General features: G+C 45.4%; 2 protein-coding genes across 10 annotated transcripts in view; one reads left to right on the forward strand and one right to left on the reverse strand.

Annotated features, from left to right (window-relative positions):
* The window catches only part of ZRANB1 (zinc finger RANBP2-type containing 1), a 59,254-nt gene extending 42,407 nt beyond the window's left edge, over positions 1–16,847 (forward strand). For all 4 annotated transcript variants that reach the window (XM_055345858.1, XM_055345856.1, XM_055345855.1 and 1 more), the window contains 7 exons: positions 2,729–2,882; positions 5,655–5,726; positions 6,278–6,476; positions 10,607–10,727; positions 11,935–12,064; positions 12,168–12,397; positions 13,586–16,847. In XM_055345858.1, coding sequence (XP_055201833.1) covers positions 2,729–2,882; positions 5,655–5,726; positions 6,278–6,476; positions 10,607–10,727; positions 11,935–12,064; positions 12,168–12,397; positions 13,586–13,804 — 1,125 coding nt within the window. In that variant the 3' untranslated portion in view covers positions 13,805–16,847. The remainder of the gene's footprint in view (positions 1–2,728; positions 2,883–5,654; positions 5,727–6,277; positions 6,477–10,606; positions 10,728–11,934; positions 12,065–12,167; positions 12,398–13,585) is intronic.
* Positions 16,848–17,120: 273 nt separating this feature from the next.
* CTBP2 (C-terminal binding protein 2) overlaps positions 17,121–24,591 on the reverse strand; it is a 156,432-nt gene continuing 148,961 nt past the window's right edge. For all 6 annotated transcript variants that reach the window (XM_055345864.1, XM_055345862.1, XM_055345859.1 and 3 more), the window contains 5 exons: positions 22,105–22,319; positions 21,657–21,787; positions 21,089–21,216; positions 20,292–20,409; positions 17,121–18,544 (listed from right to left, as the gene is read on the reverse strand). In XM_055345864.1, coding sequence (XP_055201839.1) covers positions 18,364–18,544; positions 20,292–20,409; positions 21,089–21,216; positions 21,657–21,787; positions 22,105–22,319 — 773 coding nt within the window. In that variant the 3' untranslated portion in view covers positions 17,121–18,363. The remainder of the gene's footprint in view (positions 18,545–20,291; positions 20,410–21,088; positions 21,217–21,656; positions 21,788–22,104; positions 22,320–24,591) is intronic.

Below are 24,591 nucleotides of genomic sequence, written 5' to 3' on the forward strand. Positions count from 1 at the left end.
TGGAGTGACAGTCCTAAGTCACTGCCCTGAGAGCGTCTGGGGACTGACGGTGGGAAGGCAGTAGAACCTCAGGGTACTTTCTATTTACTGTCTAACAGATCACTTCCACTTAGCAGCAGTTGTTATCTCCATGCAGTTTCTGAGGGTAGGGAATCCAGGAGCAGCTTGATTGAATAGTTTTTGGCTCAAGGTCTTATGAGCTTATAGTCAAATTTTCAGAGCTGCAGTTGTCAGAAGGCTTGACTCGGGTGAGAGGATCTGGTTCCAAGCATACTCACATAACTGGTGGCGGGGGGCTTCAAATCCTGGTACGTGGGCTCCTTCAGAGGGCAGGTTTCACAAGAACAAGTGATCCGTGGGACAGCACAAGAGAGTGCATGGAAGCTGCAGGGTCTTCTAGATGGAACCTAATTTAGGAAGCAACTTATCAATTTTGCCATATTCTCTGGAACACATAGACTAACTGGTGCACTGTGGGAGAGGGGGAGCGGGGTGGATTTCCAGGGAAAGAACAAAATTGGTTGTGAAATGTCATCTCAGTGGAATGAATGCTCCAGAGGATGGAGTTGAAGGGGCCAGTAGGGAGATTATGCTAAGGGATGTGCCTGCAGTGAGAGCACAGAGCCAAGTACTTTTGGGATCAGAACAGGAGAACATTATATTTTGGAGATAGTATCTGGGGTCAGTGTTTTTTTTTTTTTTTTTTTTAGTTTTTATTTATTTATGATAGTCACACACACAGAGAGAGAGAGAGGCAGAGACACAGGCAGAGGGAGAAGCAGGCTCCATGCACCGGGAGCCCGACGTGGGATTCGATCCCGGGTCTCCAGGATCACGCCCTGGGCCAAAGGCAGGCGCTAAACCGCTGCGCCACCCAGGGATCCCTGGGGTCAGGGTTTTTAATTGGATTTTAGGTCATGGACTCTGTTGGTAGTTTGGTGGAGCCTATGGACTCCTTTTCAATATACTGTTTCTTTAAATGTGTAGAATAAAAATAAGATGGCAAGAGAAATCAGTTATATTCTGACAGTTTTTTCAGAATAGTAGATTTGTGATATATAAGAGAATGCATTTTAAATATAGACAGGAGGTTAGTGAAAATGAAGGATTTAAATTTAATGAAAATTCTCATTCAGGTTCACAGGCCCTTGCAAGTTCATGTGCCATAAGTTAAGAATTACTGGCCTAAGGAGATAGTTGAGAGTTGTAAGGTTGAAAGAGGCTAGAAGATGAAGGATAGGCTTTCAGGGACCTGAGCTGAAGGATGGCAGTGGGGGGTGAGGGGGCATGCTTGGAGACTCTTTACCAGCTGTAAGGTTTCTCTTGGAATGTTTGCAGTATTCATGATACAGACCCAAGTTTTTGAAGAAACAGTCTCAGGTTTCTGGAAGGAGGCAGAGGGTTAGCTGATGAGAATAAGCTTTGGGAACTTCGAACTTACTTTGGGATCCGTTTAACACCGTTTCTTGAGAAATAGTTATATTCTGAAAACATTGGCATCTCATTTTCCATAATTTGACTGTCACGTGATGATTGGGTTCATGGAGTTAAGAGGTAGTGAGAATTTCATTGTTACTGGTAATCCTGGCCAATAGAATTTATCAAAGCTGAGTTTTCATATAGGATTTTTCACGATATGATGTCTGATGCTTGTGTTGGTTATGCAGAGGTTTTGAAATGCTGTTTACTTACTTACCTTAATAAAAATTATAGTTAATTGTTCCCATATATCATATAGATGACATTAATAGTAAAGCTGACTCTTTGAGTGGCTTATTGGCACATATGCTCTAAACTCCACTTGTGACTGGAAACTTGCCTTTGGGAAGGTTGTCCAGGTTTGTGGCTGTTGTCTGTAGTGACAGAGACAGGTTCACACCAGACTTATTTCCTCTCTAGCAGATACTTACCTTTGATTTCAGAATTCTTTGTATGCATATTTCTTGAGCTCCATAAAAGGAATACACCTTAAAAGTCAAATAATATCTTTGCATCATTCATTGCAAATCCATCATTAAAAAGAAAAGAAAAGAAAAGTTCTAGCCATGCCCTTTCTAGAAGTTCTCCATCATAGCGCTCACTATATCACTGCTCACGTTTCATTCCTGTCAGGCTGGCTGTACTTCAAAGGTTTGTTGTCTGTTCTACAATTGGAGAAGCCCAACTGCTTTTTTAAATATTCAGAGTTATAACAAATGGGGAGGGATTTGAGGTCAGTGGAAACTAACCCTTTAAAAATATCATGCTTTCTTTATTCCACATTGGGGTACTTGAAGTATTCTTAACCCAGCAGGAGAAGAGTGTGTGTACTTTCTCCTCTTTCTCCATGAGCTGGAATTTCCTGTTTTTTAAGAATACTTTTATGGCAGGCATGATGCTAAGTCTTACTTAGGTGGTTTTCTGTCCTCCCTCCCTCTCTTAGGATGAACCTTTGTGAACAACACCATTTTATGTAAATTTTTACATAAATCTTTATATATGTCCTTGGGATAAATTCCTAAAGAAGTGAATTTCCTGAGTTAGAAGGTAAAGTGTTTTTCTGGCTATTTTCCTGGAAAGGTGTACTGAAACATACTTCCACTGGTGAGGAAATAATCCCTAATCTGTTTAAAAATTAAACAACATCCTGGGTTACTGGGAAGGTTTGGTAATTTCTCTTAAATACTGTTATTTTCTGCTTTCTTTAATGATAAATGAGATGCAGAGGAAAGTTTCTTTTGTATTTAAGGTGTCTCAACAAGCAGCAAAGTGTATTCCAGCAATGGTGTGTCCTGAACTGACAGAGCAGATCCGGCGAGAGATAGCTGCCTCTCTTCATCAGAGAAAGGGGGATTTTGCTTGCTATTTTCTAACTGACCTTGTAACATTTACGTTGCCAGCAGGTAACTCCAAATTTCAATGTGAAAAGAAATTTTCACTTTATTGGAATTCTTTTTTTTTTTTTTAAATGTGTGAGTGAAATTGTCTCTCTTAGAAAGCAGATAACTTAGCCTATTATGTACATTTTAAATTACTTAATTACCCTATTTATCATGCAGGTGACCAGTACAAGGGTTCCTCGGGAACTTATCCTTCAGATCTGGTAGGAAGGTGACAGCTGATAATAACTGACTTTCATGTGGGCCTTAGATGTTTTTAAAAATCTGTTTTACCCATTTATTTTTCTCTTCAGTTTTAGTTTAGGACATTATCAGTGTACTTTTTTTCCTTTTTCATGCTTGTTTTAAAATTACGGAGTTATTGGTTATTAGTATTAGTAGATAGGATTAGAACCCCAGCTTTTGATGGGTGGAGATTATTTGAATCAGATACTGGCATTCTTTTGAAGTGTCATTATGTTCTTCACTCATTATATTAATTTCTACTATGTCTGTGAGGCAGCTTTTCATTTTTCAGTTCAGACTATCGGAAGTGTCTTCCAGGATGCTTTTTGTCTTTGGACACTGAATAAATGCACCAAACACCAGAAGTTTCTAAAACAAAGCTTTCCTCTTGCTTCTGAGTGTCTTGAGCTTTTATATTGACACGAACAGGGGCATTTACAAATGGTAGGAAGATAATAACTTAGCCTTAAAAAAAAAAAAGACTATTTATTTGAGAGATAAAGAGAAGCATGAGCACAAGCGGGGTGGGGGTGGGGGACCAGAGGGAGAGGGACAAGCAGACTCCATGCTAAGCCCAACATGGGCCTTGATCTCACGACCCTGAGATTATGACCTGAGCTGAAATCAAGAGATGGACCTTTAACCGACCGAGCCACCCAGGCACCCCGATAACTAAGCCTTTTAAAATCAGACAAAGTTCAGGCACCTAGGTGGCTCTGCCTTTGGCTCGGGTTGTGATCCTGGAGTCCTGGGATTGAGTACTGCACCGGACTCCCCACAGGAAGCCTGCTTCTCCCTCTGCCTAGGTCTGCCTTTCTTGAGTAAAAATAAAATCAGACAAAATTCATTTGAAATGCCATCTCTGTACACTTAAACTTATTCTGGTGATGTTTGGATTTTTATTTTGACTTGAAAATAGCCTAAATTTAAAAAAAAAATTGTTTTTTAGGGTAATGCTTTTTTACTCTAGATACTCCATTAGTAACAGAACACAGCATGGAGAATTTGAGGAAGATGACAAAAACAGAGATCTGTGTGTACCAATAATTAATGGTTCGTTAACTTTTATAAGAAGATTCTAAAGTCTGAAAACAGTAGGCCTAAGTAGAAGTTGAGAGTGCAGCGAGTCAAGGGCAGATAAATATTTGTATGTTGTTACTGTTTCATCAATCTGAATATCAGATAGCCCTGTTCTTTTTTTTTCTTTTATTTCTGTTTTACCGAGGGATAATTATCCTATAAGATTGTCAAATATTTCAAGTTATTCATTGTGATTTCGTATATGCATACATTGTGAAAGAGTTTCCCCCATCTAGTTAATTAACACACCTATCGTCTCACATGTTTGACTCATTTATCTGTTTTGGTGAGAACATGTAAGTTCTACTCTCCTGGCAAATTTCAGTTATATAACATCTTGTTATAAAATTCAGTTACCATGGTTTTGACATTAGGTGTTCAGCCTTACTCATTTTATAGCTTGAAAGTTTCTGTACCCCTTTACCAATCTCTCTTTTTCCTCACTTCCCCCAACCCCTGGCAATCTTTCTTCCCTGTTTCTAGGAGTCTAACTTTTTTTTTTTTAAAGAGTTCACATGGATATGGTACCGTGCAGTATTTGATTTGTCTTTCTCTGGCTAATTCCACTTAGCCTAATGCCATCAGGGTCCATCCATATTGTTGCAAATGGCAGGATTTCTTTCTTTTACCTGCCTGAATAACATTCCATTTTTATACTTCCCCTCTCCCTCAATCTTTATTTATTCATCCATTGATGGACACTTAGATTGTTTCTATATCTTGGCTATTGTGAGTCATGCTGCAGCACACATGGGAGTTCAGAACCTCTTCATTATCCAATTTTCATTTCCTTTGGATATATACCCAGATGTGGGATTGCTGGATCATGATTCTTCTAACATTTTGAGGAATCTCCCCACTTTTCTATGGTGGCTATACCAATTTACATTTCACTAACTGTTCACAAGAGTTCCCTTCTCCATATCCTCACCAACATTATTATCTCTTCTTTGTATGACAATAGTTGTATGCAATTATTGGTCTAAATATTATTCTTTTTATTATTTTTTAGATAACAGCTTTGATAATGACATACAGAAAGGAAGTCTTTTACATTATATTTACACACACATACATGCATGTTTTTTTACAGGAAGGCACTTGACTGTCTTCACTGGCTAGGGCTTTTTTTTTTTTTTTTTTTTTTTTAAGATTTTATTTATTTTAGAGAGTGAGAGTGAGTGAGCAAGCCTGAGTAGAGGGAGGAGGAGGGGGAGAGAATCTCAAGCTGACTCTGGGCTGAGCCCCTGATTGATATGGGGCTTGATCTCACAACCCTGAGATCAAGCCAGGAGCTGAAGCCAAGAGTTGGATACTTAACTGACTGAGCCACCCAGGCACCCTGGCAAGGGAATTCTTTTAGAGGAAGTCACTGTTAGATGCTCGTATCAAATTTATTAAGTTATGAGACGTAAGAAGATCTTTTTTTTTTTGTAAGAAGATCTTTTAAGTCTCTTTTTTGCTTTGTAGATATTGAAGACTTGCCTCCAACAGTCCAAGAAAAACTATTTGATGAGGTGCTTGATAGAGATGTTCAGAAAGGTAAGTGTGGAATTAATGAGTGTGATTTAGTTCAATTTCTATTAATTCTTTGCTTTGTAAGGCTTGGAACAGTTCAGTGTATGGTTGACTTGTTTTATTTTTACTTTAATTGAAAATGTAAAGTCCTTAAGATCATTGTCACATTGTGCTGTTAAACGTGTTCATTCTGTTAATTATCTTTTGATAAAACTGGGGAAAAAAAAGTTAAGAATGCTCATTCATGGCTCTTTAATGGTGATGGAGTAAATAAAGGTATAAAAGTTTTTAAGCCTTGGTTTTCTCCTTCTATTCTAGAATGAGTATATTTCCCTGTTAAACATTCTTAGCAAATAAGTTGTAAAGAATATAGAAGTTGAGGAAAAAAACTTAATCTAGAGCCATAGATGTTTCAGCTACTCAGAAGGTTTGTATTTGAATTGATCAGATTTATTTATGTGTTTAATGGTAAATGATACATAAGCATATCAACATCCAGAGAATGGATTCTTTGCTCCAATGAGTAGTTCTAAATTGCATGAACATCAACATGTTACTTCCAATTCCTTGTGTAGAGTTAGAAGAAGAATCTCCAATTATAAACTGGTCTTTGGAATTGGCTACGCGTTTGGACAGTCGACTGTATGCACTTTGGAACCGAACTGCAGGAGACTGCTTACTTGATTCAGTGCTACAAGCTACCTGGGGCATTTATGACAAGGACTCGGTGCTTCGGAAAGCCCTGCATGACAGCCTGCATGACTGTTCACATTGGTGAGCTGGTGTTCTTCCCTGTGTAAAGCCAGGCATGCTCTTGCTGAATCATTTCCTTATACTGTTGGGATACTTTTCACCTGTTACCTTTACTTTGGAAGCTATGGGGAAAACTTTGGTTTTGCACATTGAGACACATGAAACATTTTGTTGGCTTTTATACCTTTATGCTGAGCTTTTAAATAGATACTTTTGAAGTTAAATATTGATAAGATCTTTGCTCATGTTTTTTTTTTTTTAATTTTTATTTATTTATTTATTTATGATAGTCACACAGAGAGAGAGAGAGAGAAGCAGAGACATAGCCAGAGGGATAAGCAGGCTCCATGCACCAGGAGCCTGACGTGGGATTCGATCCCGGGTCTCCAGGATCGCGCCCTGGGCCAAAGGCAGGCGCCAAACCACTGCGCCACCCAGGGATCCCTTTGCTCATGTTTTTAAGTGTTATTTCATATTTTTGTTTAAATTTAAAAGATTATGTTGGCATTGTATTACAAGATTTTTTTTCTTCCCGAGGCACATAGTCTTCAGACTACATTTTATTTTGCAAATTTTGAAATCCACAGAAAATTAAAAATATATATATATCAATGCAACAAATCTCAGGGTTTCCTTCATTGGCTTGACCACTTAACACTTACCCAGGGACGCCTGGGTGGCCCAGCAGTTGAGCATCTGCCTTTGGCTCGGAGCGTGATCCTGGGGTCCCAGGATTGAGTTCCATATCGGGCTCACTGCATGGAGCCTGCTTCTCCTCTGCCTATGTCTCTGCCTCTTTTTCCCTGTCTCTCATGAGTACATAAATAAAATCTTAAAAACAAACAAAACAAAACAAAACAAAAAAACAAAAAACAACAACAACACTTAACCTATATGGGCTTTGCTTCTACATATGTAAGCAACTCTCTTTGCCAGTTAAAGTCACCATGATGCTTTTTTCCCCATCAGTAACTCAGTGTGCATCTTTGAAGAACCAAGATAGTCTCTTACCCAGCTGAGTCCACAGGACCACATCTAAGAAAATCAGCAAGGACTCTGTTATCCATTTTATAGTCCATATCATATCTTCTAGTTATCTCAGAAATGTCCTTTATGTAGACAGGTTTCCTGCTATCTGAAAGTAGAGCATTCCTGGGAAACCTTTTGTCAGCTGAAATGGCATAAAGCAAAGATGTAATTACCATCTCGTGGAAGTGAAAATCCTCTTCAGGTTTCTTTTCAGCTAGCAAGAACAGGTACTAATGTAGGTCTTTCATAAAAGCAAAGGGGCATGAAGCAAACTTTCAGATAGTAGGGGAAACCTGTGTCTTATTTTTTACCCAGCATCCAACCAGGTATATGACTGGTCTTGACTTAATGGTATTTTCTTGGTTCTGTATATACATTGTCTCAGTTTTCATAAGTGAGAAAAATTGAGGGTGAAAGAAGCTAAATTAATTAAAATATGCTCCCCCCCCATACCTAACTGAACACGGTAATGATAATGGCTTTAATCCAAAAGATGTTACTACCCTAGTGCCTCTTATGTAATTTCTGAGCATTTACTAGGTAAATTTTGTTGTGAGTACTTAGGGATTATGTGAAGTCCATTAGAACATAAACTCCATGAGAACAGAGGTTTTGTTGGGTTTCGTTGTGGAAGATCTAGTGCCTCCAGTAGCCTGACCTAGTAAGTACACCGTAAACAGTACTGAATGAAAGTACTCTCTAGAATTTGAAAATGAGAGCAATTTGATCACTTTTTTGATAGCTAAATTATAAATCAAAGCATAATACAAAAGAGGAAAAATTTGGGGTCACCTGAAAAAAATTAAAACGCTTCCTAGCTGGCAAGCCTAGATGGTAACCTGATTGGATGTATAATATATACAGGCATACCTTGGAGATAGGTGGATTTAGTTCTAGACTGCTGCAATAAAGTGAATATTGTAATCAAGTAAAGGAATATTTTGGTTTCCCAGTGCATATAAAAGTTAATGTTTCCAGTATATTATAGTCTGTAGTCAAGTGTGCAGTAGCCATTAGGTCTTAAAAAAACTATACGTACCTTAATTTTAAGGTCTCTGTTGAGAGACCCCAGCCATCATCTGAGCTTTCATTGAGTCCCGATCTTTTTGCTGGCGAAGGGTCTTGCTTCAAGGTTGATGGCTCCTGGCCAATCCGGATGCTGGTGGCTGAAGGTAGAGGTGGCTGTGGCAGTTTCTTAAAGTGAGATTACAGCGAAGATTGCTCCATTGATAGACTCCTCATGAATGATTTCCCTGTAGTGCGTGATGCTGTTTGATGGCATTTTATCCACAGTATTCCTTTCAGCATTGGAGTTGGTCCTTTCAAACCCTGCTGCTGCTTTATCAGCTCAGTTATGTGATATTCTCAATCCTTTGTTGTGATTTCAACAGTCTTCATAGCATTTTTGCCAGGATTAGATTCCTTTGCAAAATAAATAAATACATAAATAAATAAATAACAAACCACTGTCGTTGCTCATCCATCACAAGCAAGTTCTCATCTGTTCAAGTTGTCTTTGGAGATTGCAGCAGTTCAGTCCCATCTCTAGGTTCTACTTCTCATTCTAGTTCTCTTGTTATTCCCACCACATCTGCAGTTACTTCCTCCTTTCAGGTCTTGAACCCCTCAAAGTCATCCAGAGGGTTGTAAACTGCTTCTTCCAAATGCCTGTAAATGTTAATATTTTGACCTCTTTCCTTAGACCAGGAACATTCTTAGTTACATCCAGAATGGTGAATCCTTTCCAGAAGTTTTTCAGTTTCTTTTGTCCAGATCCATCTGAGGAATGGCAGCTAGAGGCTTACTTGGAATAATGAAAGTCGAAATTACTCCTTGATCATGGGCTGCAGAATGGATGTTGTTTTAGCAGCAGGCATGAAAACAATCTGATTGTCCATCTCCATCAAAGCTCTTGGGTGACCAGGTGCATTGTCGGTGAGCAGTAATAATTTGAAAGGAGTTTTTTTTTTTTTTAATCTGGGGGGGGTAGGTGTCAACAGTGGGTTTAAAATATTCAGTAAATTATACTGTAAATGTATGTACTGTCATTCAGGCTTTTTTTAAAATAGAGTATATTTAGCATAATTCTTAAGGGCCCAGGGATGGCCAGGAGCATTGGCTTCAACTTAAAGTCACTAGCTGCATGAGCCCCTTAACAAGAGAGCGTGTCCTTTGTTGTTGTTGTTGTTTTTTAATTTTTATTTATTTATGATAGTCACACAGAATGAGAGAGAGAGGCAGAGACATAGGCAGAGGGAGAAGCAGGCTCCATGCACCGGGAGCCTGACGTGGGATTCGATCCCGGGTCTCCAGGATCGCGCCCTGGGCCAAAGGCAGGCGCTAAACCGCTGCGCCACCCAGGGATCCCGAGAGCGTGTCCTTTGAAAGCAGGTACTGACTTCTCTCTAGCTATGTCAGTCCTAGAAGGCATCTTCTTCCTGTAGAAGGCTGTTTCATCTACATTGAAAATTTGTTTAGTGTAGCTACCTACATTCATTATTTTAGATAGATCTTCTGGAGAATTTTGCTGTAGCTTCTACATCACTTGTCAGTTCATCTTACACTTTGATGTCTGGAGATGGCTTCTTCCTTTAAACCTCATGAACCAACTCTGCTACCTTCAGATTTCTCTTTGATGGTTTCCTCATATTTCTGAGCCTTCATAGAGTCAGAAAGATTTAGGGCCTTGCCCTGGAAGTGATTTTGATACTGTTGTGAATACATGGGCTATTTCTAGTTTATTATTTACACAGTGATCAAGTAGTGAATACTAAATAGTAATGTAGAAATGTAGCATCTCTATATCCAGCATCTCAGATGATTCTGAGTGTTTGCTTTTTGCTTTTTAACCTTTAAACCAGTAGTAGACAGTTGAAATTGACTGTTCTTATCACTAATATTTAAAGTTTTGGTGAAAACATGTTGGGTGGTGAATTAAATTGTGTGTGAGAATGTGTTAAATGATGTCTGCTAGGCATTTTTAGTTTGAAAGTATATTGCAAACTGGGTAAGATTAATAAAATTGCTGTTCTCTTTACAGGAATTGCTTAAAGACAGACTCCATTAAATACATGATTAGAACATTTATAGAAGGCTTATCTTTTGCAATCTTGCTTTTTTAGGTTTTATACACGTTGGAAAGATTGGGAATCATGGTATTCTCAGAGCTTTGGTTTACATTTTTCCTTGAGAGAAGAACAGTGGCAAGAAGACTGGGCATTTATACTCTCTCTCGCTAGTCAGGTAAGAATGCTTCAAGGCATGTTGCTTCTGTGAAAAGAGTAGGCTACATGTATGTGTAAACTGTTGGAAACATTGTGGTAGACATGAAACTGTGCTTGATTTGGCTTGATTTGGGTTCTGGCCGTGACTGCTGTCAACACTATGACCATAGGCAAGTCCTCATATGAAGTGATTAGAAACTTTGAAAATGAAAGTCATTATGATGATTTAAGCATTCACCTACCTTTTCAGATTGCTCTTCATTCATATTGTCCTCTTAGGAATGTGGCTTTATGCCTGTTTTATCTACCTCCTGGTTAGCTCCTGTTCTGTCTGAGGGGCACTTAACCAAGACCATTGAGCTGATGGTAGGTAGGCACTCTTGTGTTGGTGCTCTGTCTGCCGTCAGGCCTGGAGGGTGAAGCTCGGGATCTTCATGAGGCTTCCAGTGTGGTGAGGCTCTCCTTCCATGTGACATATGCCAAGAAGGAGGTGCCATGGCTGACAGAAAGAGGGATTTCTTTAAAATTAACCTGGGAATAGACTTTTTATAAAAACGAATTATGTAGGGTTGTTCCTCTTAGACTCTAGCTTTCATACTAGTTTTATTCTGTGAAGCACATTCAGTATGCTGAATTGTAATGTTCAGATATACACACAGATATACACACAACAACATGCTATCTTTGCAGAAAGCACCATGATTAATTTGAACCCTGGCACAGTGGCTGTTTTACATCAGCAACATGTACTTCCTGAAAATGTGTTGTCAGAATTGTTATAGAGGGATGGTAGTAGACCTGTTTAGTATTCTTGCCATTTATGTTTGTGTGAAATAACAACAGCTCATCTTTTTACTTGGAGAGGACCTTGTCGTAGGTGCGGTACTCTGACAGGTGACAGCAAGGATGGAATGACGCCACCACTGCCTTACTATCTGAATCTCTTGTTCCTGGGATCAGTATTTAACCAAATCCATTGGGTTTTGGGTTTGGATTGTGAAAGATAGTTGTATACGTAGACTTCACAGATTTCTTTTATTATTTCATTGGATTTTGCTATTTGAAGAAGTTAATGCCTCTTTAGCTTGACAGTATTATCAATTAAAAAAAAAAAGCATTGATCTCGTGTACTGAAGGGGAGCAGCATTGTGTTTTGCACATTAGTTTTCCAGGGCAGCAATAAATGTTTTAAAGAGAAATTGCTTTCTTTATTTTATTCTGTACAGCCTGGAGCAAGTTTGGAACAGACACACATTTTTGTACTTGCACATATTCTTAGACGACCAATTATAGTTTATGGAGTAAAATATTATAAAAGTTTCCGGGGAGAAACTTTAGGATATACTCGGTTTCAAGGTAAGCCATTATTCAAGAGTATTTTAGAAGTCTCCTGTTACTTACCATGCAGCTTGCAGCTGTAAGTTGATAATCCCATGGCAACTTTCTTTCCTCCCTCCAGGTGTTTATTTGCCTTTGTTGTGGGAACAGAGTTTTTGTTGGAAAAGTCCGATTGCTCTGGGCTATACAAGGGGCCACTTCTCTGCTTTGGTTGCCATGGAGAACGACGGCTACGGCAACCGAGGTGCTGGTGCTAACCTGAACACAGATGATGACGTCACCATCACGTTCCTGCCTCTGGTTGACAGCGAGAGGAAGTTACTTCACGTGCACTTTCTCTCCGCTCAGGAGGTAAGAGGCACGACTTCCCCATGAACCTACTTGAAGCCCTGACGCTGCCCCGGAACCCAACTGGGAACATCTTTCAGGAGTGGCGTTCTCTGCACCGCCGGCTACACCACTGAATCTGGGCCTGGCTGTCGTCGTTTTCTGGAAGTATTGGTCAGCCAGGCCATGACTTTTACCTTCCCTGAGCTGCTTTGTAGGTTGTTGGGTGGAGATGCAGCAGTGACGTGAAGACAAGAGCCCCAGCCCTGATGCAGTGACGGGTGCTGAGTAGAAAACTAGAAAGATGGGATGGGGGGCGGGGCTCCTGGGGCTTATGATTGATAACCTGGCGGTAACAGGAGGCATCTGAGGAGGTGGTGCTGCTGAAATAAGACCCGCAAGAGAAGACAGTCTTACAGTGTGGAGGGAGAGAGGCATAGGGAGAGGGTGTTGCAGCGCCCTGGTGTGATTTGTGGGGAAAGGGGGTTTAGGGGCTAGGGATGGCAAGGGGCTTGCCAGTAGCCTTTTAAAACCTTGGCTTTGGGAAGCTGGGAAGCCTGAGACCATCTGTCTGGTAGAGGAACACTGGCTGCTTGGTGTGGAGACTAGGTACTTGGACCAGTGGCAGAAGCAGGCACACCGCCTCAGAGATGGGTGCAGCTGCAGGGGAGAGGGAGGTGGGCAGGCAGGGCTGGCGGCAAGGATGCGCAGAAAGAACACTCTCAGGAAACCCATATTCTTACAAAACTATTGTTTTTTTATTTGATATACTAATAATGTAAAACTTTTATAATCATGACATTAAGAAAAGTAGACCGTAATTTTTATACTTTCATTCTGTAGATACTTTACTGAATAAACTTACCTTGTCACTTGTTTGAAGCGGAGACTTTGTTTTTCTAGCCTTTTCTTTGCCAAGATCAGTTTATTAGGTAACATTGGGTTTTTCCTCTTCTAGCAAACAAATGAACTCATTATTAATAGGTGGTCCCCCCCATGAGGTTTTTCTGTACATTTTCCCATTGATGATTTTCTGTTTAACCATAGGAAACTGAGTTTTAATCATAAAATTGAGAGGTTGAAACCACGTGAGAAATTTGTTGCTTTGACCTTTTCGTTAGTGATCCTACCAGCTATGTTCTCATTAAATTTTTCCTAACAGGTCTCTGATCTGTGATCTTATTTTCTCTTTTCTTCACATTCCTCTAAAAGCTAGGTAATGAGGAACAGCAAGAGAAACTGCTCAGGGAGTGGCTGGACTGCTGTGTGACCGAAGGGGGGGTGCTGGTGGCCATGCAGAAGAGTTCCCGGCGGCGGAACCACCCCCTGGTCACGCAGATGGTAGAGAAGTGGCTTGACCGCTACCGACAGATCCGGCCTTGTACATCCCTGTCAGATGGAGAGGAAGATGAAGATGAAGAAGATGAATGAAAAAAAAATGAAAGAGCAGAAGACTAGGGTATGGGCTCTGCGGTGACCCCAAAGCTAGTGTGCTGCATGCTCCAAGCAGAGCGCAAGGCATGGAAGGAACCAGATCTGGCAGGAACTGCCCAGAAGGCTTTTCTCATCCACACCCAATGGAGAGGACGTATCTGCTCTGTGAGGAGATGGAGAACTTTGTTTGGACTACAGTTTGTAAAAAAAAACAAAAAGAAAAAGAAAAAAAAACTAATTTTATTAAGACAGAACTTTTTTCCTTTCAAATTGTAAATCTGTCTATAAATGTAACGCATGTGGTTGTGTAAGAAGTTGTGTAATAGGACAAGTTGTACCAGCATCTTCATATTATTGAGAAGTTTTTTCCAGCACGGGCACCTCCAAAAGCACATGGCAGATGACTCTTTGTTCCTTTGAGATACTCTTTTAAAGTAGAACCTGGCATTCTACTTTCCTTTTAAAAGATCCACTTTACGTTGAGTCTCACTAGAGCTCATTAGCTATTTGGAAACTTTTTGTACAAATTATCCACAGCAAAACATAAAAATAAAAACAAGCTTTTATTTTATTTAGTCCCCGTCGTGCCCAATAAAACGAAATCAAATCTTTAAGGAACAAACTGCAAGGAAGTAAGAATTGTGTGAGCGAACTTCATACAGACGTCATTCCCTTGTTTTGGAAAGGGTTTTGGTTTCTATTTCGTCTTTTTTAAGCTTCTGATATGCTCCCTTTCAGTATTTAGGTATTTATTTGTTTGGAAGAGTGCCCTTAAAATGAGGGTTCTTCTACCAGAGTCCGGGTGGGTGTCTCTTTGTGAGTCGTCATTCCCTGGATGGAAGTTAGGGAAGTGCCTGGAGAGCAGGCCCACTTGTAACTAAATGAATTGTGTGAAATTTGCGCACTTGGTTCAATTGACAATATCACACTCCCAAATTGCCATGCAGAGGGTCTTTGGATTCTTCCTTCTATCATCAACTCTGCTTTAAGCAAATCATGTTAGAAAGGCATGCCTTTGCTTGGGCTAATTGGGAATCAGTTGAGTATAGAATAAAGATTTAAAAATGCAGTAAGGTGGAAATGCATTGCATAATGAATTTCTCAGAGTAGTCTGAGAATTTTTGCATGTTGGTTAATTGTGGCCATTCTTATTTAAAAGTTAAAACTATAATCTTAGATAGAAATCTTTTTATAAAAAGTATTATTTGACCACTTCAGGTATATGTTCAATACTGGGTAAAAATTTCAGACCTATCTCAGGAACACGAAAAAGACTTAGTGTCCTGATAAGCACTTTGTAGACTATTAATGTGGCAAGGAATTTGGAAAGCAGCCCCAGAGACATCGACAGGCACATGCACGCACGCAGGCATCCATACACACACACACACAACACGCACACACACTTTTCTTTCCCTTTGATGAAAAGGCTGTGAAAAAACCTTTATATATTTGTTTTCTAAGTTCTGTTTAGATGGTGTTTGAAATGTATACACAAGCTCTAATTTGATGCTGGAATTACTAAAAATAGAAAAACACCCATGAGATGTCATGTCTCCCCTCTTGGAGCAGCACATGGAGATATTCTCAGGATGAGAGGGTCAGTTCTACTGTATGCGAAAACTTGCAGGAAACTTGTTGCAATTTCGACTCCATATAAACGAGTTTTGGTGTAACAATGGTAAATGTTACTGTTCTATGTGGCTAGGTTTCCCTACAAATTGACTCTCTGGTCGACTCTCATTTTGGTCAGTAATGAAGTTTTTAGAAGGCTGTTATTCTGACTACTTAGCATAGCATCGCTATAAACTTTTCTCCATACATAGGAAGAATTCTTTAGTGGGCACAGATCCTATTCTAGTTGCTGTTAAGCAAAACTACCCTCCTGGTTGAAGAAGCCAAAGAGAAATGTTTGAGAGAAGCATCTAGTCAGTCACTCTGGTCTACACTGCAGTCGATGCTGTCCAGGAATCTCATAGGCTCAGTAGTTAGCCTGGGTGTGGTGGTCTGCTGAGTGTTGTTTCCCCCAAGGTGCCTCTTTATTTATTTATTTATCATCAGTGATCCTGACCACACCTAGTTGAACAGGTACAGCATTCTTCCCTGTGGGAAAGGTAGGACATTGCATTTCCTAGGCTCCAGACAGGGATGGGGCTTTAAATGGTTTTTATAGCAGACTGGCTGGTAAGGCCAAAATGTTGGTGAATCAATGCTATGTTAAGCTCTTGAACTATTAAACAGCCATAATTGTCCCGAGATAGAGTACGCAGTCCTTTCTCAAAGATGAGGTCTTGGTTGACTCTGGACAGTAATACCTTAACTGTATGGACTTTGAACCTTATGGGTTTTTTTTTCCTTTTTTAGAGACAATACAGTATGGTGTTTTCTGTTCTAATTAAACAAAACCTAGGTGCAGCACGGATTTGAACTGGCCTTTTTGTTGTTTGACTCCTCATGCCCCAGACTTCCATCTGTGTTAAGGGGACACTGCTTTCTTTAGGCAGTTGGGGATCTCCTTTATGTGCATGTGTCATGCCCTCCTTGACAATATCCTGGCTCTGAAGAGGATGTTAGGCTCCCATTCCGTTTCCTGGAGTAACCATGTGCTCCAATCTCTATCCATAGGTGGTTGTATTTATGTAATTTTTTTTCTGGGGGGTAAGGGGGGGTTGGGATAGGACCATCACCTTCAAATGAGTGAGGAGGTTGATGTTCAGAAACCCCATCCTACCCCTCCCGCACCTTTTCTTCCTAGGAAGGGGAGGGGAAAGGAGTGACGGGGAGTTGGGTACCTGGAATTGGACTTGACGGATACTTGCGGATACCACTAGTACAAAGGGGTTTAATGCTATTTAAGAAGGAAAATCCTTTAAATCAACAGAGTTCTTAACATATGGAAATGGCTGATGTTAAGTATTTTGCAACATTTCTTTGTAAATATCATCTAAAAGAATTTTGAGATTCACTTCCCTTCCTGCATTAATGCTTGAGCCAGGTAATTTTGCTTTTGGGTAAATTAAAATCAAAACTCTTAACTTGACCAATTTGTTTCTTGAATCGCTTAGTTCCATTCCAACCCACTATATTTCATCTTAAGGATGGCATGATTTGATAACGATGGACTTAACGGGCAGTTTTCTGGTGTCACAGGTAATCACCCGCATTCCTGAGTCTGGTTATGGAAGGGGCAGATGGAGGAGTGTGCATCTTTCAACACGAGTTGAAAACTGGCTGAGAATGTAGTTGCCTTTAAAACATCTCAAGTAGAGAACTTTTACCTTGGGTGAGATGTACTTGAATTTCAGAACTTAACAAATTTTTATTACTTTTTATTGAAAACTGCACTGAACGCTAAATGTCCACCTTTACAATAAACAGACACAGTAGCGGTAACTCACACTAAAACAAAACACTTCCGATAGCCATTATTTTTCTGTTTGGGACAGTTTTAAAGGTTTTTTTTTTTTGCTGTTTTTTTTTTGCTTTTTTTTTGTCACAAAAACAGGAATGTACCTATACAAAGGCTCAAAATAGGCCATCTTTTAAACAAAAAGGCGATGATTCACAAAAGACTATGAATATAACATGTAACTAGTTGATACAAATCTAATAGGATTTGTTAAAATCAGTCACATCTAATAACACACCTGAAGTGTTCTTGTATAAAATATCACGTGAAGAAAAGAAGATTTATCAATGTCTAAAAAAGTGGGTTTGTTCATAGACAATCTGACAAGTTACCATAAAAAGTGTTTCCTGAGACATAAGGAAATGCAACATTATTTTTCTTGAACTCTTTTAGCTCAAGACTTTCCACTCAATAAAATAGCTGAGGATCTGAAACTGAGAAAATATATTTGAGTACAAACAGCTTGTGAAACTTAATACTTTTTTTCTTTCTTTTTTTTCTTTTTTTCTTTTTTTCCTTTTTTTGCATCATCAAGAGGGTTTTACTGAATTCAGAACCAACTCGCCCGCTCAGTATGCAGTTCAGATGGGAGAGACTTCTGTACAGGAGCCTGTACGGTCTTCGATCCTACGCAGTTGTCTAACACGGGCAAACAGTTTTCTCCCCATTTGGTAGTAATTTAAATCTTCCTATCAGCAAAAGAGGTCACCAGCCCCCATGGACCAAAGGGACTAGAGTCATAGGAGGGGGATATCCTCTTAGTATTTTTTTTTTTATTTGACGTTTGGAATTCCTGATGCAACATTCTAGAGCAAGGTGTTCAGGACCTGCTGTGCCCAAGGGGCTGATAAAGGAAAAGGATCTATTTATTCTTTGTGATTTGATGCACAGATGAAGAACGTAACACACAAGAACAGAAGTTGGTCGTTAATAAATCACGTCCTAGTCTTTCCGCACTTCCGTGACCAGACGACAGCTTCAGCCTCCCCACGCCTCGGCTTCGAGCTCTCTCAGCACTGCAACGTCAATGATGCATATGTCCGGAATCGGTTCAAAAGACGGTCCAAGTCCTTTTCTCAGTTCATCTATTTTTTCACTGTCTCTTGGTCCCAGGTTTATCTGAATGATGACCGTTCGTCATTCTCTGCTATTGCTCATTGGGGTGCTCTCTATTGTCCCCGTGTTTTGTAGGCTGGTTGGGAGAGGGAGCTTGGGAAGGGTGTGCCACTGTGGGGAGGTTGTGAGTCACGGGGATGCCTCCGGGGATGATCCCTTCCATGGCTGCAGGAAGTCCTCCCGGAGCCACACCCACGATGCCTGGCGGGTATCTGAGGAGCAGAGAGAGAGGGCCGGTGAGTCCAGGGCCAGGCAGGGCCAAGCTCTCAGCTCTGCCTACTAAAGGTCATTTTTTTAGTGGGTTAGTTTGTCACTTTACCCCCAAAGCAAGAAGAAATCTACTTGGAAAATCTAATAAAACGTGGATATTTTAATCCATAAAGAACAAAAAAAATCTAGCACAAACTTTGTAGCTTTCAGACAATAGGAAGAGCCCCGGTTATATCCATGGACACTACTGCATTTGGGAAACCTTTTGTACAAAAAGAGACACACTCCCAAGTTTTCCAGTTGCCCTAAAAGTACTCATTAGTTCTATCGATGCTTTTAATGATTTCCCAACAGAGAGTATGAAGTCCCGATACTAAATGTGGCTCCCTAGGTGAGCTAAGTCATGTGCTCTCGTGGCCTGAGATGTGAAACGGGACACAGCAGCAGGGGGAGAGGTGAGCCGGCGATGGGCTCGTCTTACGATGTAGGGACACGAGCTGCTGTGTGTGCAAGGACACGTGGCATTAAACCGCCCACAGAACACGTGGCTCCTATGCAAATGTGAGTCCGTGTGTTTAAACATTCTAGGATAAAACAGACTTCATTCTAAAGCACCTGCCTTAGAAAAGACTCCTCCTCCTCCATTCAAGTTGGACCCTTCACCCCTGGCTCCCCAACCTGCAGCCTGTCACAACTATTCACTGGTTGGTCAGAAATCAAGGACTCTCCAGGACGCGGGTGAACCGGGATCCTGTGAGCTACAGTCCCAAGACCAAGGGCCACAGAGTCTTTGTCAATGGAAAGACTTAAGAGGTGGCCTTTAAAGGACAGGCTGCCAACGATAAGGAACTGGGAACCTGGGGCGGAGGCAGGTTCAAGTTAATGACACGGAAGTACTATTCGAAGGGTCAAAATGGGTGGGACTTTACTAGAACCCGCCAAACCGCAATGTAAGCAAAGCCAGCAGACCCAGGAAGAAAACCCCATGACTTCCTCAGAGTCCGAGCTTTCACCGATGGGTCCTGTCACGCTAACTCCATTTACACCTCCCCGGCCCCGGGCTGGTCCGAGCCGTGATTCCCAACAGGGCAGGTTAGGCAGCAGCTGGAGCCCTTTCTGGTTATTACAGCTGGGAGTGCGAGGTGTTGGTGGAGGTCGCACGTCCCACTGTGCAAAGGCTGGGCCCCCAGGGGAGAACCATCTGGCCCGGGACGTGCACCCTGCCAGCAATGGGGCAACCGTGGGCCACAGCAGGACAAAAATGTCCTTCTGGAATTCAAGGCTGCAGCTCCTCTAGAAAGCGGGAACACTGACCTCCCCGTAAGCCCAGCAGTGGTGGGGGGAGAGAAACGATCACCCCTGAAACCCTGCTCCCTTCTAGGGGCTCTGCGGGCTCCGGGCCAGGAGAGTCAGACTAGAGAACACATTCGCCAACAGGCCCCTTCCCCCGGAAATCTTGGGAACTTCTCACCCAGAAGCCCTCTGGTTTGGGGGTGGCTTGGCATGCCGGGGGATTCCTCGCAGTGTTCGCACCCTTTGGGGAATGCACTCCCATTCCCACCTTTATAAATAGGAACCCCGATTCCAGGCTGTACCCCAAGAGCTGTGTTTGCTCCACAGAAATCGGGCATCAGAAGAGGGGAGGACTGCACTGCCGGGGCCCGGAGCACGCCCGCGGGCTGCGCCTCTCTGGGCTCCCCTCCCCGGGGCAGAGGCTCGGGCCCAGGCCGCTGCCGTCCCGCTCCTCACCTGTACGTGGCGCCGTTGAGCTCCGGATGGATGGCTTGCTGGTCTATTACTGACCAGGGAGCTGTTGTGACAAAGAATTCCTTGTTCACGCAGTTTCTTAAGCTTTCGGGGATGCGACCTGGAATAGGGCGATTAAAATTAATCATGTATGTTTTTAAGGTCACAGTGTGTGATGTATTACACTCAGCAGCTGCTGCTGGGGAGCCCCCGTCAGTGTCTGAGCCGAGAGTCCCGGCTCTTCCCCCGCAGTGAGCGGCCTGGCCCTTTCATTTGCAGGGAAGGGGCAACGTGGCGGGGCCCACGCACTGCGCTCTGCACTGCGCTCTTCACACCGGCCCCCAGGGGGAGCAGAAAGGAGCCTCGCTCCGGCTCCCACAGTGGGGGCGCTTGCGCTTGGCTGCCTGAAAAGGGAATCCGGGGGCGCCTGGGGGGCTCAGCGGTTGAGCCTCTGCCTTTGGCTCAGGGCGTGATCCCGGATTTCTGGGATCCAGTCCCGCATCAGGCTCCCCGCACAGGGCCTGCTTCTCCCTCTGCTTATGTCTCTGCCTCTCTCTGTGTCTCTCTTGAATACAGAAGTAAAGTCTTTAAAAAACAAAAACAAAAAAAGGGGGAATCCGTCTCCTCCGAAATCAAGGTCAGGGCTTGGATTAACAGTCCAGCTCCTTCAAAATGTCATCAGCAGGATCCCTAAAAACTCCACCTGCCCGCAGTGGGCAGCAAGCCTCTGTCGCCCCCGGGGGGTGTGTGTGACCGGCCCCAGGGCCGCCCTTCACCCCCGGCGCGGCTGGAGGGCTCACCTGTGATTGCCCGGCGGATCTCGGTGGCGGCTGCCTCCCTCATCTCTAGCGAGGCTTGCTCACTGTACCACGCTGTGTGCGGCGTACAAATGAGATTCGGCGCATCTTTCAAGGGACCCTGAGCAAAGCTAGAGAAGTGCAGAAAAACAAGCGAATGAGAAGAGTGGAGGAGGCCTCCCCACCCTGCTCATCAAAAGGGAGCTCGTGGCCATGCAGACAGCGGCCAGGGTCTTGGCGTAGAGGGACGGCGGGCAGCAGGACACTTCCGCGGGCTGGGAGCTGAAGAGCCTACCTACCCGTCAGAACGTTTATAGTCCGTGTCAGGAGGGATCGGGGGCTCGGACGGGAGGCCCCCTCCGCTCCAGACCCCCCCACGGCTGCCCTTCCTTTCAGACGCTTCCTGACGCCCCTGGTGGCCCCCTGGCGGCCCCCTGGCCCCTCCCCGTGGGCTCCAGGCACAGCACGGAGGCCACCACACGGGGTCCCTAGCTTTCTCTGCAGGAGCCGCGCTCAGGGGTGGCCGCCGCGAGCTCGGGTCGCACGCCCGGCGACAGCCCAGCACACCCACCTGAAAGGCTCCGATTCGTGCACGTCGAGGGCGGCCCCTCGTATCCTGCCTTCCTTGAGGGCCTGGGCCAAGGCTTTCTCATCCACCAGCCCGCCGCGGGCCGCGTTCACCAGGAAGGCTCCTTGCCTCATCTGTGGGAGCAAGGGAAGGCCGTCAGAGGCCGCCACGGAGGGAGGCCTGCGGTCTGGCTCCTTCGTGGGCGGCCGGGCCTGGCCGTTCCCGCAGCTCGTCCCCGAGGGCCTGGAGGCCCTACGGCGGGCGGCAGGCTGGAGCGGTGACCGGTCACCGGCCCGTTGCTTCTTGGAGGCCAGACCCCATCGAGACGGGTCCCCGCTGGCTCCTCACCGACGTCCTTCCCTTCTCACCAGAGCGTTTGCAGGCCACCTCCCATCCCCCCCTTTTGTTTTGATGAAGTTTCCAGGGGCTGAGGGCGTCTCTGTCCAGTTACCTGCTTTATAGTAAAGTCATTGATGAGGTGGTGGTTATGTTCGTTGAGATTACAGTGCAAGGAGACGCAGTCGCTCTGATACAGTAAGTCCTGCAGGGTGTAGACCCTCTGCACGCCCAGGGACCGCTCTATCCCATCCTGCAAGTAGGGGTCATAAAATATGACGCTGAATCCAAAGGCCTTGGCTCGAACAGCAACCGCCTGCCCCGTGCGACCTGTGCAGAGAGAGAGCGTCCAGGTGAGCGAGTCCGCAGTCCCGCCCGCCACGGCCTGCAGCTTCCGGGCCCGGGGCCTGCACCTGCCGGAGGAAGCCGTGCCCGGGGCGCGGAGGTGCAGGCGGCCGCGCGTCTCCTTAGCTTCCTGGGCGAGGAGGCCGGGCTTGTTGTTTGCACTGGGCGTGTGAGCGCGCGGACGTTCCTATGACGTACGTGTGCCAACGTCAACACAGCTAGACGCTGTTCCAGTGAAGCCACGTGCCCTTCCTGCCCCAGTCCCGGCCATCAGCATGCCGTCCCCATCCTGTTCCTCTCCGCGGCTTCCCCACCTGAGCTTCCTTTCCTGAGACGCCGAGGGCAGTAGCAGAGAACGTTCTCTTGCCAATCAGCACTGGGTTTGCTCACGGAAGGGGCGAAGTGCTCACAACTGACCGCAACTGAGCACCGCAGAGCGGCGTGAGCACCCACCGGCACAGGGGCGGGGCGGGGTGGGGGGTGACGGCGGGCCCGGGGTGGCGCTCTGCGGGGAGGGAGAGCCAGGCGACCCTCAGGCCTGCAGGCTGGCCCCGACCTGCCAGGGGAGGAGCCCCGTGCCCCCTCCGTAGGTCAGCAGCCCACGCCACCCGACAGGACACCAAGCCCCCGGGCTCCCAAGTGGCTGTCACCTGCACAAACCCACTGAACCCCATGGCCAGCGCCCCCTACTTCCCAGCGCTGTTTTCGGCTTGAAAACCAAGCAGTCTGCGTGATGCTGGGACGGCCCGTCTGGGAAGTGTGTGGAATCCACCTTTATCTGAAACCAGTGCTCAATGGTGCGGGGGAGGGAGAGGGAAACAGGAGGTGTCCCTTCCCAAACCAGCAGCCCACACGAGGGCACCAAGGTGGTGGATTGTCTCCCGCTCCTGCTGCGCTTCAATCTAGGAGGGCAGCACGGAGGCAACGGCCTGGGCGGGAGGCCGAGGTTTAACGAGCTCGTTGTGCTGGAGGGGGCCAGCTGCAGGGCAATCCGCGGGTGCTTCTGCCCCCTGCCCGCCCCCTTCAGGGTCACCCTTGGATGCAGGGAACCAGGGACCGTAGCCACACAAGCCACACACCCCGGTGGGGAGGGAGGCCTGACAACGGTGACAGGTGGGGGGAAGAGCGCCATCGGCTGCATCAGCCCCGTGACGGACCTCGAGGATGGGACTCACGACCCCATCACGGGGCCGCAGGGAGCTCTCGGCCAGCGCACGCGCACCCCTGCCCCATTTCACGGGCCCTCAGCCGCCCTCTCCACCTCCACGCCCGGACGCACGTGGCTTCCAGATGGGGCCTCCCAGCTGCGGCTCCAGGGGCCTGAGGGCAGGATGGCTGCCTTGGCCTGGCTTTTCCACGGTCTTTGCCCTTCGTAGAGCCCCCACCCCTCATCCTTTCACTGGCGTCTACGTCGGCCACAAGGTTCTCCTACGTTTCTACGGGACCTAGCGCCTCCCTGAATGGTTACTGACGTCGCGGACACCGGGCCTCGCGGAAGCCGACCCTCCTGGCCTGAAAACACGAAGTACCGAGGCCACTGGCTGGCTTTCCCTTCCAGTTCTAGTACGTTCCCAACTTGGTGGCTGCCCTCGGGCACCAGCCCGGCCTGGGCCACGGCGGGGGCGCCTCCTCCTGTCCGTCTACACTTCTGGAAGGCTGCAGGCCGACCTCACACCCGAGGGCACACCTGCCCAGTCCGAGTGCACGGGGCCGGGCGTGCGGCAGCGCTGGCTCACAGGCTCGGCCGACGGGGCGCAAACCCTGGGACTGGCCTCAGGACACCGGAGGGGCTGCCCAGGGCTCGGGGCGCACGGGAGCTACAGGAGGCCCCGCGGCGCCAGCAGAGGGCGCTGCGTCCACTCGAGAGCGAGTAGGAGGGCGGGAGCCTTTGTACGTCCTTCTAGAAGGGATGCCCCTAACGCCTGGGTTCTTACACTCATCCGGGGAGGAAGAGGAGGTCCTCCTGGAACAAACCCCGCTCCTCTGCCTCGACCAAGCCGGTCCTGACCCTTGGTTTTCTGGAAACGAGCTCTGAGCTGAGGGCCGAGGGACCGCTGGGGGAGCCCTGGGGAAGCCAGGCCCAGCACCCACTTCCCGCCTGTTCTCCGGCCTTCCTTGGGTCCTAGGAGGCATCACTCCCCTCCCGGTGCACAGAGGGCACAGAGGTCAGGAGTCCTCGAGGTCACAGAAGGGTGAGGGGCGGGGCTGGGACGCAGCAGGAGGGCAAGGTCCTGCGTGCACCAGGCTGCTTCCCGCG

The sequence above is a fragment of the Nyctereutes procyonoides genome, unplaced genomic scaffold, assembly GCF_905146905.1.
Source record: "Nyctereutes procyonoides isolate TBG_1078 unplaced genomic scaffold, NYPRO_anot_genome, whole genome shotgun sequence".
Classification (NCBI taxonomy): Eukaryota; Metazoa; Chordata; class Mammalia; order Carnivora; family Canidae; genus Nyctereutes; species Nyctereutes procyonoides.